At 51.2% G+C, this 16,130-nt stretch overlaps 5 protein-coding genes and 1 non-coding gene across 7 annotated transcripts; 4 read left to right on the plus strand and 2 right to left on the minus strand.

The window, feature by feature from the left end:
• The first annotated feature begins 64 nt into the window (after nucleotides 1-64).
• On the plus strand, nucleotides 65-2,169 carry PV05_02921 (homocitrate synthase, mitochondrial). The gene is made up of 2 exons (XM_013463528.1): nucleotides 65-975; nucleotides 1,069-2,169. Exons 1-2 carry the CDS (start codon nucleotides 313-315, stop codon nucleotides 1,909-1,911), a joined length of 1,506 nt encoding a protein of 501 aa, XP_013318982.1. The 5' UTR covers nucleotides 65-312; the 3' UTR covers nucleotides 1,912-2,169.
• Nucleotides 2,170-2,312: 143 nt separating this feature from the next.
• PV05_02922 (uncharacterized protein) lies at nucleotides 2,313-4,521 on the plus strand. The gene is made up of 2 exons (XM_013463529.1): nucleotides 2,313-2,534; nucleotides 2,587-4,521. The coding sequence occupies exons 1-2, from the start codon at nucleotides 2,440-2,442 to the stop codon at nucleotides 4,214-4,216; spliced, it is 1,725 nt and encodes a 574-aa protein (XP_013318983.1). The 5' UTR covers nucleotides 2,313-2,439; the 3' UTR covers nucleotides 4,217-4,521.
• Nucleotides 4,522-4,694: 173 nt separating this feature from the next.
• Nucleotides 4,695-4,803, minus strand: PV05_02923. Its single transcript has one exon. It is a non-coding gene; the product is annotated as a tRNA-Thr (tRNA).
• Nucleotides 4,804-8,952: 4,149 nt separating this feature from the next.
• On the plus strand, nucleotides 8,953-9,579 carry PV05_02924 (uncharacterized protein; the record flags this gene model as incomplete). Its single annotated transcript, XM_013463530.1, has 1 exon — nucleotides 8,953-9,579. The coding sequence occupies one exon, from the start codon at nucleotides 8,953-8,955 to the stop codon at nucleotides 9,577-9,579; it is 627 nt and encodes a 208-aa protein (XP_013318984.1).
• PV05_02925 lies at nucleotides 9,549-10,913 on the minus strand. Of its 2 annotated transcripts, XM_013463531.1 has the most exons (2): nucleotides 10,514-10,913; nucleotides 9,549-10,464 (listed from the first exon to the last, which is right to left on the minus strand). In XM_013463531.1, the coding sequence occupies exon 2, from the start codon at nucleotides 10,435-10,437 to the stop codon at nucleotides 9,622-9,624; it is 816 nt and encodes a 271-aa protein (XP_013318985.1). In that variant the 5' UTR covers nucleotides 10,438-10,464; nucleotides 10,514-10,913; the 3' UTR covers nucleotides 9,549-9,621. The 2 variants fall into 2 exon arrangements, with proteins under 2 accessions (XP_013318985.1, XP_013318986.1); XM_013463532.1 differs by having other exon boundaries at nucleotides 9,549-10,913.
• Nucleotides 10,914-11,641: 728 nt separating this feature from the next.
• PV05_02926 (uncharacterized protein) lies at nucleotides 11,642-15,075 on the plus strand (the record flags this gene model as incomplete). Its single annotated transcript, XM_013463533.1, has 2 exons — nucleotides 11,642-12,589; nucleotides 13,288-15,075. 2 exons carry the CDS (start codon nucleotides 11,642-11,644, stop codon nucleotides 15,073-15,075), a joined length of 2,736 nt encoding a protein of 911 aa, XP_013318987.1.
• Between the last annotated feature and the right edge of the window lie 1,055 nt (nucleotides 15,076-16,130).

Below are 16,130 nucleotides of genomic sequence, written 5' to 3' on the forward strand. Positions count from 1 at the left end.
AGCCCAGCACCGAGCACCTTACAGCCTGCGCACTCTCCTTCGTCTCCCCTCCCAGCTAAGGTGCCTCCCATCCTTGCTAGCGACCTGCAGAAGACCTCTGGACCTTTTCTCAGCTGCCGAATCACCGTCCCTGTTTTTGACTCATTTTTCAAATTTCACTATTTACTCTGCTTCGACCTCACCGCTCGTGATCTCCTGCTCTTCTCGCTTCCTCTATCTCTCACACTTTGACACCACCACTACAGTCCCTCTCCGAGTCATATTACGGGTCCCTCTTCTCTCCCTACATAAACTCTCACATACGCACACAAAATGTGTCCTTCGGCAGACGACGCTACGACAAACGGTGTCAACGGACACACTAATGGCGTCAATGGCCATGCGAATGGAGTCAACGGTGACCGCTCTGGCTATACAGGCATCCAGACGAGAGCTACTCCCGCTCCTCTCAACGCCAGAAATCCTTACCTCCCTGTCGGCGACTTTCTCAGCAACGTCAGCAAGTTCCAGATTATTGAGAGCACACTAAGAGAAGGAGAGCAATTCGCAAATGCTTACTTCGACACGGCCAAGAAGATTGAAATTGCAAAGGCCTTGGATGAATTTGGCGCCGACTATATCGAGCTCACCAGCCCCGCAGCTTCCGAGCAATCTCGCAAGGACTGTGAAGCCATCTGCAAGCTCGGCTTGAAGAGATCCAAGATTCTCACTCACATCAGATGCCACATGGATGATGCTCGGATAGCGGTAGAAACAGGTGTCGATGGAGTTGATGTGGTTATTGGAACGTCCTCATTTTTGCGAGAGCATTCCCATGGCAAGGACATGACCTACATCAAGAACACCGCCATCGAGGTCATCGAATTCGTCAAGAGCAAGGGTATTGAGATTCGATTCTCCAGTGAAGACTCGTTCCGATCCGACCTAGTCGATCTGCTTTCCCTTTACCAAGCTGTCGACAAGGTTGGTGTCAACGTAAGTGCTTACCCAACCACCACCCGTCCTACCTAGCTACAAAATCGTTCTCGATTTTGCAGTATACTGGAACCCTCTTCTAATTATTTGCAGAGAGTTGGCATTGCAGATACTGTCGGATGTGCGTCCCCCAGACAAGTTTATGACCTTGTCCGAACTCTCCGTGGAGTGGTTTCCTGCGATATCGAATGCCACTTCCACAACGACACCGGGTGTGCCATCGCCAACGCCTATTGCGCTCTGGAGGCAGGCGCAACACATATTGATACCTCGGTCCTCGGCATTGGGGAGCGAAATGGTATCACCACTCTCGGTGGTCTCATGGCTCGGATGATTACCGCCGACCGAGACTATGTCAAGAACAAGTACCGGCTGGAGAAGATCAAGGATATTGAAGAGCTTGTCGCCGAATCGGTCGCCGTTAACATTCCCTTCAACAACCCAATCACCGGATTCTGTGCCTTCACCCACAAGGCGGGTATCCATGCAAAGGCTATCTTGGCCAACCCCAGCACATACGAGATCATCGACCCTGCCGACTTCGGTATTGGCAGATACATCCACTTTGCGTCTCGGTTGACTGGCTGGAACGCCATCAAGTCACGAGCACAGCAACTCAACATCGAGATGACCGACGCACAATACAAGGAGGTTACCGCAGCCATCAAGAGACTCGCCGACATCCGACCGATTGCGATTGATGACGCTGACTCGATCATTCACGCCTACCATCGCGCTTTGAAGATGGGCAAGAAGAACCCTGGAAACGAGGTCGAACTACCCAACATGACCGAGAAGGAGAAGAAGCTACTAGCAGAGAAGCAGGCGGAAGACAATTCGATACCAGAGAAGAGAGAGCTGGACGAGACGGTTGAAGATGAGGTCGCGAACGGGCACGCCATCAAGAAGGCCAGAACGAATGGCATCACCGCTTAGAGGACGAAGAATGTGTGAGAACGTTTATTAGCATTGATTTTATGAGATCAGACGGCCTTGGAGAGACAAAATCTGGGGCATATTCGGCGTCATGAGGCATGGTCCTTCTCAGCTGTTTTGTACATATCGAGAGTTGGTGGATGAGCTGAGATCTAAGCTCCAAAAAGTAAGAGGGAGAAGCAAGACTCTTCATAGATGGTTGAAGACCAATGGAACAGTAGACCAGCTCCATCAAACAATTATCAATTTATGCTGTGCAAGCCTGGTGAACTTCTGTAAGAGCCACCACCTGACGTAGCCCCCGTATCGAAGGAAACGAAATACGAGGCTCCGTCGGATATTCTGGTGCCACCTCCAGAGACCAACGGCCGCCAGCACTACTGACTGACAACTGCGGAGAAAAGCATATGAAAGTTGTCGTCCTGTGTCACTCTGTCTAGACTGCATCGTTTGCAAGACTCGGTTATCTCGCCTGCTCTCAAGCAATTGTCTGATGTCTCTTCAATAACCTTGCACTCGCCGCCCATCATGGGTTCATCACCTCTCCCCGTCAGCTTGCAGAGCAAGTTCCAGAGATCTCAATCAACCTCGCGACTGAGGGACTACCATGGCAATTTCAACATGTACGTTGGCCCAAGACTGGTTATTAGTGGTTATATCTAAGAAGTTTTACAGACTACGGAATATAATATTTGCTTTATTCGTGCTGCGTATACTGCGCAAGTCCTTCTATTTCCTTCGTGGCCATGGCTTGATCGGGTCGATCCTCGTCCTCTACCATTCTATCCACAAGAATGCATACAAAATGTTTTTGAATCTACCGGGCGTGAGGTCCCAAGTGTCGAAGCAGCTGGAGATTGCAAAGAAAGATATGGAAGACAAGCTGGTGCCTTCAGGGCCTGGAACAAATCATTACCGTCATCTTCCCAAAGAGCCCTGGACCAAGGAACAGTTACATACCGAGCTCGAATCACTAGCCGCCATGAAGCGGACGCGGTGGGAGGAAGGTAAAGTGTCTGGCGCAGTATACCACGGCGAGTCGTCTCTGCTGGACATACAAAGCGAAGCGATGAGATTGTTCAGCGTTGCCAATCCAATCCATGCCGATGTGTTTCCTGCCGTAAGGAAGATGGAGGCCGAAGTGGTCGCTATGGTACTGGCTTTGTTCAATGCACCTGAATCTGGGGCTGGGGCTACGACTTCTGGAGGCACCGAGTCGATTCTGATGGCTTGTCTATCAGCGCGACAGAAGGGATACTCGGAGCGAAGGATTACGGAGCCCGAGATGATCATCCCGAGCACGGCTCATGCGGCTTTCCACAAAGCCGCCAACTATTTCAAAATCAAAATGCATACTGTGGCTTGTCCGGCGCCAGACTATGTGGTCGATGTCAACAGGGTTAGACGGCTAATCAATCCCAATACTGTCCTGCTTGTTGGTTCAGCACCGAACTATCCCCATGGTATAGTCGACAATATCCCAGCACTATCGAAACTGGCCTTGGCTTACAAGATTCCCTTACATGTCGACTGCTGTCTGGGATCTTTCATCATGCCTTGTCTGGCCAAGGCAGGTTTTCCCTCTCCCTGGGCTGAGGAAGGCGGCTTTGATTTCCGACAGCCTGGTGTGACTTCGATCAGCGTCGACACTCATAAATACGGGTTTGCTCCCAAGGGCAACAGCTGTATTCTCTACCGAAATCGACAACTCCGTGAATACCAGTACTTCATTTGTCCGGAGTGGTCAGGCGGTGTTTACGGGTCACCTAGCATTGCTGGCTCACGGCCGGGCGCTCTTATCGCCGGCTGCTGGGCGAGTATGATGTTCGTCGGCGAGAAGGGCTATGTAGATGCCACGCACAAGATTGTCACCACGAAACTGACTATCGAGAACGCAATCAAGGAACACTCGGTGTTGAAGGAGACATTGTCAATCCTAGGTCGTCCAATGGTTAGTGTCGTGGCGTTCGAGTCATTCGACCCGGCTATTTCCGTCTACGACATCGCAGACGCAATGTCGAAGAGGCAATGGCATTTGAACTCGCTGCAGGATCCACCTGGTGTACATGTTGCTGTCACTCTGCCCATGACGAAACCTGGCGCTGTGGACAGCTTGATTGATGACCTAGTTGCGGTAGTTCAAGGAGAGAAGGAGAAGGCCCTCGACAGGCTCAAGGCTGGTGGCCCGATCGAGAAAGGCAAGGGATCGAGTGCTCAATTATACGGTGTCGCAGGGAGTCTGCCAGACAAGAGCATTGTCGAGAAGATGGTGGTTGCCTATTTGGATACCCTGTACAAGGCGTAAGGCAATTCTTGAGGAAGGGATGTAGCCTCGACGCTATTGAGTACCAGATAAACGAAGAAGCCATGGGACATCCAAATTGACAAGCGTTGAGACGTGGCTTTCCTACTCTGAACCCTGTCGATTCACCAACAAAGCTGTAGTTTCCGAGAGATTCGGAAGCGAGCATACCCTGCCTTGGCCTGCTGGTGGAAGTCTCAAAACCAAGAAAGGGAAAATGAATTCGCGTATCTGCTTCTAATAACCCGTAAAGCTAATTGTGTGATCTGGACGTGTTACGGGCAGCAATGCTGTAAAACTAAATACTACCCGATATAGTAATTCGCTATTACGATAAACTTTCATTTGAGTATGACCAGAAACGAAGGATTTACTAGCGACTTAATGCTCTTCCACCATTAAGTTTGTCGGGAGCTTGCCATACCTTTTCCTCAATGATTTTCAGGGAGAGCGAAACTAAAAAAAAAAAAAAAGGAACTATTGCCTCCATTCAGAATTGAACTGAAGATCTTCGCATTGGTTGTGGCATAAGGAACAGGTTTATGTTCCAGTGGTACAAGTGCGACGCGTTACCACTGCGCCATAGAGGCAAGCGAATCCACGAATAGTTGCGGCAGTATTGACGTGGGTATTAATGTGTATAACATTTGGAGCAAAAATCTACCATCAAAAACTATGAAATACTTTTAAAAATGGCTTATTCTACTTAGGCTTAGTGCCTCCGGCCCGTTTATAGTCCGCCAAGATAGTTTAAAGGTACGTAAAAGTTCTAAGGATCAAGGTATACTCTAATTTTTATAGAATATAGTATCCCTTCTTAGATAGCTAAGAAGTACGATAAAATACTAGCGACAGAAACAGCTACCGCTTGAATCGTGAGAGCAGCAGTTAGGCACCGCATTGAACAAGAGGCCCTGCTGCCACTGCACACAAATTGTCCTCGCTGCTGTTTGTCGTCGAATGGCACCCTAGCGCCAAATTACAACATTTACCTATGAGACTATAGTAAGTCGAACGCCTATTGTAACACAACCAGGCCACTTTATTTTATCGAGGCACTGTGCCTGCTATTGCGGCCTCACCAGGCCCAAAAGTCCTGGGCAAAACCCGTTGCTCTCACCAAAGGCCCGGCCTAGCAGCTTGCCACACGAGCCTAGTCAGCCTTACCATGAGCCAGTGACTTTCCTTCCCAGCCTATCTCTTCATCACCTCCTGCAGGTCCCGTTGCTTGCGCCTCACAATACCCCAGTAGCTCATCAGCACTGCCTCGACCGGGGATAGACTAATATGCGCGGCTTTTCCATGAGGCTGCAACATCTTAGGCATCCTTCAGTCATGTCACTGCCAACGTTAAAACTTGCTGTTCTTCACGGCGGCACACCGCAAAACACCTAGTCACTTTTATTTGACGAAGTCAGCTCTGTCGTCTGCGGTCTGCAATGGCGCCATTCCGGCTCCAGAGAACCTTCACCCGAAGGACATCGGAACGGCGCAGGCGATCGCCGCAGCCGTCGAAACAGCCACAACAAACACGAGTTGCTCGCAAACGTACCATCCCGCCTCGAGAGCCATATATTTACCAGCCACTGGAAGCTGCGAAAAAAAAGCGGTACAACACGCGCCTTCAGCACCGAGGAAACGACCAGATCAGGATCTTTGCTCTCTCCCCCGGATCTGGCGAGGAACCGCTTCGAGGTACACTGGTCACGAGCCATGTCTCATCGACCCCCCCATATGAAGCAATATCATAGGCCTGGGGTGATCCAACTCTGTCGGCACAAGTGATCTGCGACGACCGAGCACTCAAGGTCACAGAGAGTGCTAGGTCTACCTTGACGCGCCTGAGGCTGCCAGATCGGCAGCGGAGTCTCTGGATCGACGGAATCTGCATCAACCAGGAAGCCTCGGGCGAACGCAGCCACCAAGTCAAGTTGATGAAGGCGGTCTACTCCAACGCAGAACAAGTGCTTGTCTGGCTTGGTGACGGAGGTCAGACGAGTGCCGTGGCTGTTAACAAGATGCACCTCCCGGAGAGCTGGCAGATCTCGAAAGAATATTTGCTTCGGTGACGGACCTTCCACAGGCCATACAAGCTGTGGAGGAACTCTTGCAATGCTCCTGGGCTCGACGGCTCTGGGTTGTTCAAGAAGTTGAGTTGGCCTCCAGCGCTATATTTCTCTATGGCTCTTATATGTTCTCCCGAGATACTCTCGAGTGGGCGATACTTTGTCTAATTGAGGCCAATACCAGTTTTGGCGTGGGGCTATAAGGACCATTTAGGAATATACCCAGGATGGCCACGAATCATTGGTTGTGGCTAGTGGTATTGAATCACTACACAGGTTATTCAGCCAGGTATATGCTGGGAGATTTGCTCTTTGAGACAGGCCATCATCTGTGTTCAGATACCCTCGATCGTTTGTACGCGATGTTCGGCCTCCTGGACCCTATGTTCGTCAGGACTGTCTCAGTGGATTACGACTCGCCCCCAAGCACTGTCCTTCGTACATTCCTCCTCACAGAAATCCAACACTCGAAAAGTCTGGATATCCTTGCATAGAGAGACCCGCGTTGCAGGCTAACCGAGATGCGTATGGAATCCCATGGCCCTTCGTGGTTGTTTGATTGGCTGAATTGCTTCCCTTGCATTTCCTCTTGTAGAGTGAAGAACCCTGACTACTCTGAGGGTTTGACCGAACAGACACCACGACTGCAGGTCAGCAAGTGCGGCACTGTTATCAGTCTCGAAGGGAGATTTGTTGACAACATCGCAAAGCTGGGCCCTTTACCCATAGGAAGGGAGGTCCCCGCCGAGCTAGCGGGAATCATCGTTGGCATTCTCGACATGATACACGACGGTGACGGCGATGGAGTTGCGCATGCTACGAGGTCTTGGATGAAGACTCGGTGCCAAAGTCTCTTGCACATCATTGACGTAAGCCCAATGTTTTCTCCACCCTCTCCTCCGCCTGTAAATGGTCCCTTCGAAGGCCTGAACCGGCTCCAATGTCACCACATGGCTCTGATGAGTATTCTCCGTAATCAAGGATGGTCCACTACTGCGCAATACCATCGCGCCATGCTATTGCAATTCGTGCACTACCGCTTCTGCAAGACTAGCAAAGGCCTATTCGGCTTTGTACCTGTCGAGTCCAGGGTAGGCGACGTTGTCGCATTTCTGCGTGGAGGTTCTGCTCCGTTCATCCTCCGACCAGTCGACGAGGGGTACTTCACTTTGGTTGGCGAGGGCTATGTGTACGGCCTGATGTATTGGCAGAACCCACAGGTCAAGCAGGTGCCGATCCAGACAATTCGCCTACGATGAGTTACAGCGTGAAGCCACTGCAATGCAAGGATACTGTGAAACCATACCCGCGTTGTGCGCTCTAGGCACACCCTAGACGCTCTCTAGGTATGCCCTCGAGATTCTCTAAGCCTCGAGGACGGCGTCGACGAGAGCCTCGCTAGCACTCATTTTCTCTTTACGCTCTTTACTCCGTCTCCTTAGGTTGTACCGTCGTTTATAGCCCAGACATTCCCCTGTCTCTATTCCATAGGTAGTCTGGACCGTGAAATCTCTACACGACGTCGCCGTCGCCACTCGCCGTCTAGATCTACTGCGGCCACACGTTAACACTCTCTTATAGCGCACTTATATAGCTCTACTGCCTTATTATAGGGGAAGAGAGGACAGACTTCTCAATCAAGTCAATACTAACAGTGTTGTTAGCTTGCAATTACGTGTCAGACTTGGGCGTTCCAACCAGCTATGAGCTATATAGTTAGGGGTTCACCTTGGACCCTTGGGCACAAGATAGAGATCTCTTCAACCTTCTTTGACTTGCGGCACGCAGTTACCCCTTGCATTTGCCCCACCGCATGACAATAGAGCCTTAAGAGGATAGGCTTCAGTGCCATCCTTGTTCGATACGCTACCTTGTGCTGCCCGCAACGTTTCCTGACTCCTCTCGATACACACCCCGTGACAACCGTCTGCCGGACGCACAGTTGTTACAGAAGATGTGTACCATAGGTACCGTGGCCGTTGAACTTCCATGGCTGATTGCGGCTGCCGAAGTCCCCACTGTTGTAGGCCTCTACAAACATGATACTGAGGTTGAATACTTGCCCCAATATGCTATAGATGATGTTGCCTAGAAGTTGCCTAGAAGCATGCGAGTGATATATGAGCGGTACATTGGGATGTCTGCTGGCAGTTGCCAGACGTACATCCTCCTGAGACTAGTTCTGGCTGCTAGAGTAGGTATACTCGCACCTGCCGAGGGCATTGACAATAGATTCCTCAATGCGACTGACAATCGAGGACAGATTGTAGTAGTAAAGGAAGGAGCAATGAGGAGTCGAAGTGTATATTGTCTGCTGCTCACGGCGTCGACTGTTGTTTCTCACCACATAGCATAACGGTAGAATTCTCGTGAATACAGCTGCCCTAAAGTCTGCGATGCTAGCTAATGATGCATAGATGCGAGTACAAATCAGTAACTGCATCGATTACGCTGCTCCCAGCCGTAAGCAATTCCTCCATACGCAAGCACACTGTATAGACACTGACAGATGCATACTGCAAGCGACTCCAGCCGGAACCAGACCTCCTCCGCCTGCTCAGCACACTCCAGTTCTTGTAAGAGTCGATGATACATTATCGAGGAGGCCAAAAAGCTGACGAATAATGTAAATAGCGACTCTGCAGTACCCTGCGCGTCTCGTACCCTCGAAATATGCCGAAGTCCAACTCCATCATCGCTGCACCACTGCGGCAAGCACTCGAAGAGTGCTTGCGCTCGATCACCCGCCTAGTCCGGCCGGAATTGCGTCGTCAAACCATCCTGGTTGGCGGCGCAGCCAGCATTGCCCACTCCTCGGTCCTTGTGACGGAGGACGTGGATGTTGCGGCCCCTCCCAGCGCGTTAACCGACATCTGGGAGGGCATTTCGGCCGGCGCCCCCAACCTTTCCTTCGAATCCGACGGCAAAATCGCGTTCGATGCCCCGGGACAAGATATCCGAGTCCGAGTTGACCTGCTCGAGATCAGCAACGGGTGCATCGAACGGATTCGCGTGACAGTACCCTTCTTTGAAGGGTCTGTTGCGTCCGTGTCGGATTTGTTGAGGTTGCGGGCCGTGACGGTGGTCGATCGTGGGAGCGATGGTGAAGTTGAAGACTTTCGATGGCTATTGTCGAGGGTGGCGAGCAGGGGTCAATTACTTCCAGAGCTTGAAAACGAGGAACTGGGGTGTATGCGCAGTGCAGGGGAGTCTAGTCTGGGGAGGCTGGATCGCTTGGTGCTGGGAGCAGTGTTAAGCGCCAATAATTGGCCGCTTGCATACCATTTCCTCATATCTTAATTTGTAATTTTAATACAAATTTTGGACACATTACTGGGTTCTTCATTCCGTGTACTTCGCCAGCTCCAAATCCACCAACCAAGGTCTCTGCGTAAAGTCCTCGTGTCCCATAATTGAGGCGTTGACGAAGAGTGTTTCCTTGCCCGCATCCAGCTGATAGTCATCTTTGTTCCTGTGACTTGTTGCGGCACATTTATTGTGCTTCAGCTTTTCCAGTTTCGCGCGCTTTTCTAGGGTGGTCTCATCCGAGTCGAATGTGCTTGCTCGGAGCGTAGCTAATCTCTCGACAATTGTCGAATTTTCATTGTCGATAGAGGTGAAGTGGGATGGTTGATCAATTCCGCTGTCTTTCCAGGTCACTACCTTTGCACCCCAACCCTCGTGGATATGGCCAAAGCAGTGGACGCGAGGTCGAGCACGGGCAACGGCGGTAAAGAGATCTGGGCAGCCAGCGCGTTCTCGGCCGTAAGTGATATCCATAATGCCTTTTGGAGGGCCGTGCGTCATGACGATGTCGGTATCTTCCTCGATATGAAATCGACGCCCATTGTTTGGGTGATATTGAAAGCCCCATGCGCCTAAGGCTGGAGTGTACGGACTGGCAAAAACTTTTAGCATCGCTCCATTTTCCAGTACAAAGTGATGGGTTCCCTCATCTAAAAGGACGATGCCCTCACTCTTTGCGTCGTCGAATAATTGTCTTGCTTGCCCTAGGGTTCCGTATTCTCGAGCCACAATTTCAGGTTCTAGGGGTTGCGATGGCTCCGCAAGTTTGGCTTCGAAAGCAGTGATGTCCATAGTAAAATCATGGTTTCCAGCAATAACCAACTTGAGTGGAGCGTCGATCTTCTTGAGCATCTCGATTGAGGTTTGGAATTCGTCAAGCTTTGAGACGTCAGTGAGGTCACCACAGTGTAGAGCCACATCCACACGCTGTCGAGGCCGATCCTCAGAGCTGAAATCTTCGCCGTGCGTGTCGGACAGGATAAGGAGCCTAGTCTGAACTTTTTCTGCCATTGTAGCGTGACCGAAAGTGTTGAGGAGGACGCCTGATGTCGAGGAAGATCGGATTGCTGGTGGTGAGAGACCGGGTTCAGTGTTAAAGGCGATTCTTAAGTTCGAGAGATCCGATCAGATCCTGAAGGTGTGCAATAGAGTGTAGCATTAAGGATTCTCTTCTAGAGAGAGAGAGGACGAAGTTGGGGTATTTATTGCCAGTCAGATGTTTTCTGAGACGGGTAAAACTGCATTCTGTGGGAAGCATGTTAACGTGGTTAACCAGTCACGAAGAGTAGACACAGATGGGTGGATAGAACAGGTCCTCACTGGAAAACTTTGGTAGAGAAGTGAAGTTTGTGGTTTTGACTCACAGACCCCCTGTAGTAGTCACGAGTAGCTTTGGTGACACGTGATCCACGTAGCTATAGGGCCTTCTTATTCAACCACCTGTGCCCTGTAGACACAGAACCCTTTAGTCCTCGTCCAGCCCCTAAAAACTTGAATTGGAGTAGTAGCAGGCCAAGTACTGCACCAGGTATTAACACTGAGTCTCTGTCCTGGTACTAGAAGACACCCAAAAACGTTGGCGTAAGGGACTTTACCCTTGGCAAGCTCCGTTATACTTCTCCTAACCCCCGGGCCCCTGCCTGGCCCAATTCTATCCCGACTTGCCTTCCAAGCCTCACCAGCCGTCACTAAGCTTCTCCAAGGATACACCCGAACGAGGCTGTCTCCGCAGTTGCAAGAGTTAGCGCTTAAGAACACCACCCGGTGTTCCTCGGCTTCAGCTGAGCAGCAGACACTATAACATCCTAATCTCGGGTCTCTCGATGGACGCACTGATCATCTGTACAAAGCAGGTACTCCGTAGTGTGGTGTGGTCAGCGTCTCATTTGTCAGGTGGTGGAATGATTCCGCTCCGCCCCCAGCATCTTTGTCAGAAGACGATAGTCCGAACTTGCTGCGGCTCATCACAACAGTCAAACACGCAGGGGGGATTTTCTACCGTATAAATCGCATGAAAGCATCGGGTGCTCGAATATGTTCTTCAAGAATCTACAGCATGGCTGCCTCCACATCTTTCCTGGTTGCGGGTGGGACAGGCCGTCAGGGGGGTGCTGTCGTTAATGCATTGTTGGCAGACCGAGTCTCGGGAGTCCTCCCTGAACATATTTATGTCATCACTCGAAATTCCACCGGACCCGCAGCCTTGCAACTCACCACACGAGGAGTGAACCTTGTCTCTGGGACGCTCGGGGAGCCAGAACTCATCTTCCAGCATCTACGGAAGCAAGGCGCCCAACTCAGCACCATGGAGGCATTTTTGGCGCAGGCACATGGCCCGACCGAACTCAGCGACGCTCGTCTGTTCATCGATGTCGCTGTCAAATCTGGCTTACAGTATTTCGTCTATTCCTCCGTCGACAGGGGCGGCAAGGACCTGAGCGATCGGGATCCATCCTACTGCAAGACTTTTTCTGACAAATTCCAAGTCGAGAAGCATTTGATAGCCGCAACATCGGAGTCACTTGCAAGCGCCGAAGGACGAAAAGGCACTGGTTATACCATTTTGAGGCCAACGTGGTTCGCCGACAACGCGTTGTGGGGTTTCCCAGGACGGCTCTGCATGACTGGCTGGCGCGAAATCATGGAGGGAAAACGTATGCAGGTGGTCGTGGCGAAGGACATTGGACGATGGGCGGCTGAGGCATTGCTGCGACCGGACGGCCCAGGTCTGCGAAACACAGCCGTCAGTATCGCGAGTGATGAGTTGACCTTTGAAGAGGTTGACAGAATCTCCCGAGAAGAGACGGGCCAACCTGTCGGCGTCACATATGGGTGGTTGGCCCGATGGATAATTTGGGCCATCACGGACTTACGTACCATGTTTGCATTCATCAATGAAAGGGACTACGGTGCTGATCTGGAATGGCTGGCCAAGACCGTGGAGCCTACCACATTTCGTCAGTGGATCAAAGAGACCGTCAAAGATCGAGTTCGAGCGGGACCTGTGTGTCGTGCACGGTAGCAGTACAAAGCAGACGGAGTTGTGCTGCTGAACGAAGGGACACCGACTCATCTGTTTGAGCTAAGTCTGCTATATTGCAAGGGAAGTTGCAAAAGAACATGCGAAGCGGGACGCTGGCTCAAACTCTGAAATGGCATTTGGAACATCTAGTATTGTTCCGCGTGGGGGCCGGGTTCATCGAATTAGATGCTCCACTCAGGCTTTCAGCTACACACCACGTCTGCGAACACGGTCGGGTTCGATATTCGCGGGATCCTGTTAAGTCTTACTCGAATTCTTGTGTCGAGCTCGAAAACGGCGCCCCAGGATAGCTTCAGCCTCCACCCGAGCAACACGAACTGCCAACCTTCGTGTTTCGCTTGGGGCCACTCAGCCTAGTATCGCCAGACCGGTCAGCTGAGAAGGCAGAAGTTGTATGAACTGGCTGTGCCTCTTGCATCGAATAAGTAGGTAGCCTTTTGATGTTGATGTCTGTTCAAGTTCCGTCAGAGATTAATACCTCGTCTCTCTCTACAACAAGACAAATACACGTCTGTTTGAGTACTAATTCTGCGGCACCGTTCAGTTTCTTATCAACTGTCTAGCTCCTAGGTTCCGTTATGATTTGGTATCGATTGACAATCGCATTCCTTACAGTATGGAGCAATGTCTGCGCTCATCCACTCACCCTCAACCCACAGCCTGTCTCCCTTCTGAAAAGAGCCACTTGCGGCCCGAAACCTGTCATTGATTGCGAGCAGTTCTCGGATACAGGGAGCGATGGCAGTGAACACCTGTGCTGCCGTGAATATTTGAAGGGATCATACCCCAGGACGATCGGTGGCCGGAAGGTCGACCTGTACCGCTACACAGAAGGATGGAATCCCAACGATCAAGATACAATTGCCCATCTAGCCTTGATTGGTGATGCCTTGGAGAAGGTCATACCGTCCTACGAAAGCTTCGGTGTCAAGTTTGACATGGTTGTGATATTCAGCAAGACGTTGCCAAAGGTCGATGGAAGCGATGTATATGGCTACGAGTCGGAGAAAACGGACCTGACGACGCCTTGCTATGTTCGAGTTCAGAATACGGTCCCCGGAAACCCTCCAGATGTCGGCCTCTCGCTCGAACAGACCATCGCCCACGAGGCTTACCATTGCGTCGAAGACGCCAACCGAAAGGCAGATCTGCCCTCTGCGGACTATAACGGATGGTGGCTCGAAGGAGCCGCAGAGTTTTACGCTATGGATTTCTTCCCGGACCATACGGACGAAGCATGGGCCAGGAATTACGATCCCAGTATTCCGCTCTACAAACAATCCTATGCTGTCAGTCTTTTTTGGGTATTTGTACACGGCTTCGGCTGGGACTACGACAAGATCAACAGTCTTGTCTTCAACGAACCAGACGCGAAGACTTTCAAGGATGCTCGAAAATCGATGGCTGCCAACGATGACATTGTCAAGGCCTTCCCTGAGTTTGCCAAGTCATTTACCAGTAATCTCATCACCTACAGTGACGGAAGTCTAGTCGATCCCTTGAAGGTGCAGACAACGGTGGAACCAGAACCGTTTCCTCTCCCTGAAGGCGGATCCAACAACAAAGTTGTCAGATCTGCGCCTTTTGTCCCGTATCGCTTCGCCCTGGCCCTTGACCATGGTCAGTCTTTCGAGATCACCTGGAAGCCGACGGATAAACAGACTTCTATGTTCTATCGTGAGAGGCCCGACAGTGACTGGATAGACATTACCACTGAGCCGGCAGCGATCGTGCTAACATGTGACGATGACACCACTGTTTACCACTTTCTCTTCACTTGCACCGCGGACGTGGCAGAAGCCGCGGGCGTCCTCAGCATTGTGCAGACCAACAAGCGTGATTGTTGCACGGGCACCGCAACCGCGTCTTCTTGCCAGACCACACCGACACCGGCTCCGACTCCTGTGCCGAATCCAAGTCCTGCCGCGGGCGACATCGACGCTTGCCTGCGAGGCACTTGGAACGTGGATATTCCTACACTGCAGAAAGCGATGCAAAAGGCATTGGACGCGTCGGGCGAAACCATTTCGAACCTCAAAGTGACGGGGTCAAGCACATTTGCCGTCGCCAGCACTGGCGCGACTGGAAAATTTACTTTCGACAATTTGGACATCCAATACGATCTTGCCATTGACACGATAACTGCGCATTCGATCATCGACATCGACGGGACCACTACTGGGACCGTCGTCATGGGAAGCACTGGGGGAAACTTCGTCTTGAAGAATCCCAAATCTTCAGGCCAGGTCAAGACAACCACGACAACATCGTTGACGCCCGATCCTATTGAGCTGGATTTCGATCTTTTAGACGAGTACGGACCGAACGTTGCTGTCAGCTACACCTGCAGTTCGACTGCGCTGACCATGACCGGAACGCAAGGTACAGCAGCCAACGGAGTGGCCGCGGGTACATGGTTGTGGACTTGGAGTTTCACCAAGGCTTAACTTAGATACGTACAAGTACAACTGCCAGATACTCGTTCAAGAAAGTGGTGCTTACTTTCTGGCGTTTGACATAAATCATGATGTACTACGGTTTCATGGGTAAACGATGTATTTTGGCGCTGGGGGTGTTATTTGACAACAAACAGCAGCGGGCACGTATATGGTAGGCGAGGCCCCTGTCCAACTCGAGGCCCGAATGCTGCTTCTACGACTCAAGCGGCAGCTGTTCTTTTGCACCCCCCAAACACGCGAGTTCCATTACACGATTTGACCCCCATGAGACCGTCGTACAGTAGTACATCCTGATGTTTGACATAATGTCCACATGCTACTATCTTCGCTTGTTCGTTGACACCCGTGTCCAACTAGCTCAAAGAGTTGGAGCGGCTTAGGCGAGGTCTTGAGAGAAAGCATTAATGATTACTCCCTTTTCAAGGTGGAGAGATGTCTCTGAGCCAATCAAGAGCGAGCGAGGTGTCCAAAACAGGAAAGTGCAGAATGACTCCCTCTCGAACAAAAGTTCTTCGTGTTTTTCAGCCGCTCACGAAAGTAGATTGGTGCTCCTGTATGAGCTTGAAAAGGCTTAAGAAGTGCTTGTATTCCCGCCTGGGGGCCGAAAGCTTCCTCAATGGACCACCTCGCTTGGGAAAATCCAGTAGACTTCAGCACATTGAACGTTCACTACTATAAGATGGCATTTCCTCGTGATCACTGGCAGGACGGCTTACGAGAACAGTACTGGGTCCAGGCAAGATCATCTTGAGGGGCCATTCGCCGTGGTAAGCGAGGTTGAGGAGCTCTAGATCATGCCAGATGAATCTCACCATGCGAGACTCTCGCCAAAGCAGGAAATGCGCCTTGTGTTGAGCTCGGCAACCGGCTACACGTCCTCACAAAAGGATGAGCTCAACCCACTCGCCCAAGTTTTTATTCCGTTTCCTTGAGGGCGATACGAACGCTGTCAGCCCTGGCGCGCAAGTGAGGCAAAGGGTTGCTGGTAGCACTGCCTCGCGAGCCGCTTCATAGGACTCATATGAAGGATCTCACTTTTCAAC

The sequence above is a fragment of the Exophiala xenobiotica genome (assembly GCF_000835505.1).
Source record: "Exophiala xenobiotica strain CBS 118157 unplaced genomic scaffold supercont1.2, whole genome shotgun sequence".
Classification (NCBI taxonomy): domain Eukaryota; kingdom Fungi; phylum Ascomycota; class Eurotiomycetes; order Chaetothyriales; family Herpotrichiellaceae; genus Exophiala; species Exophiala xenobiotica.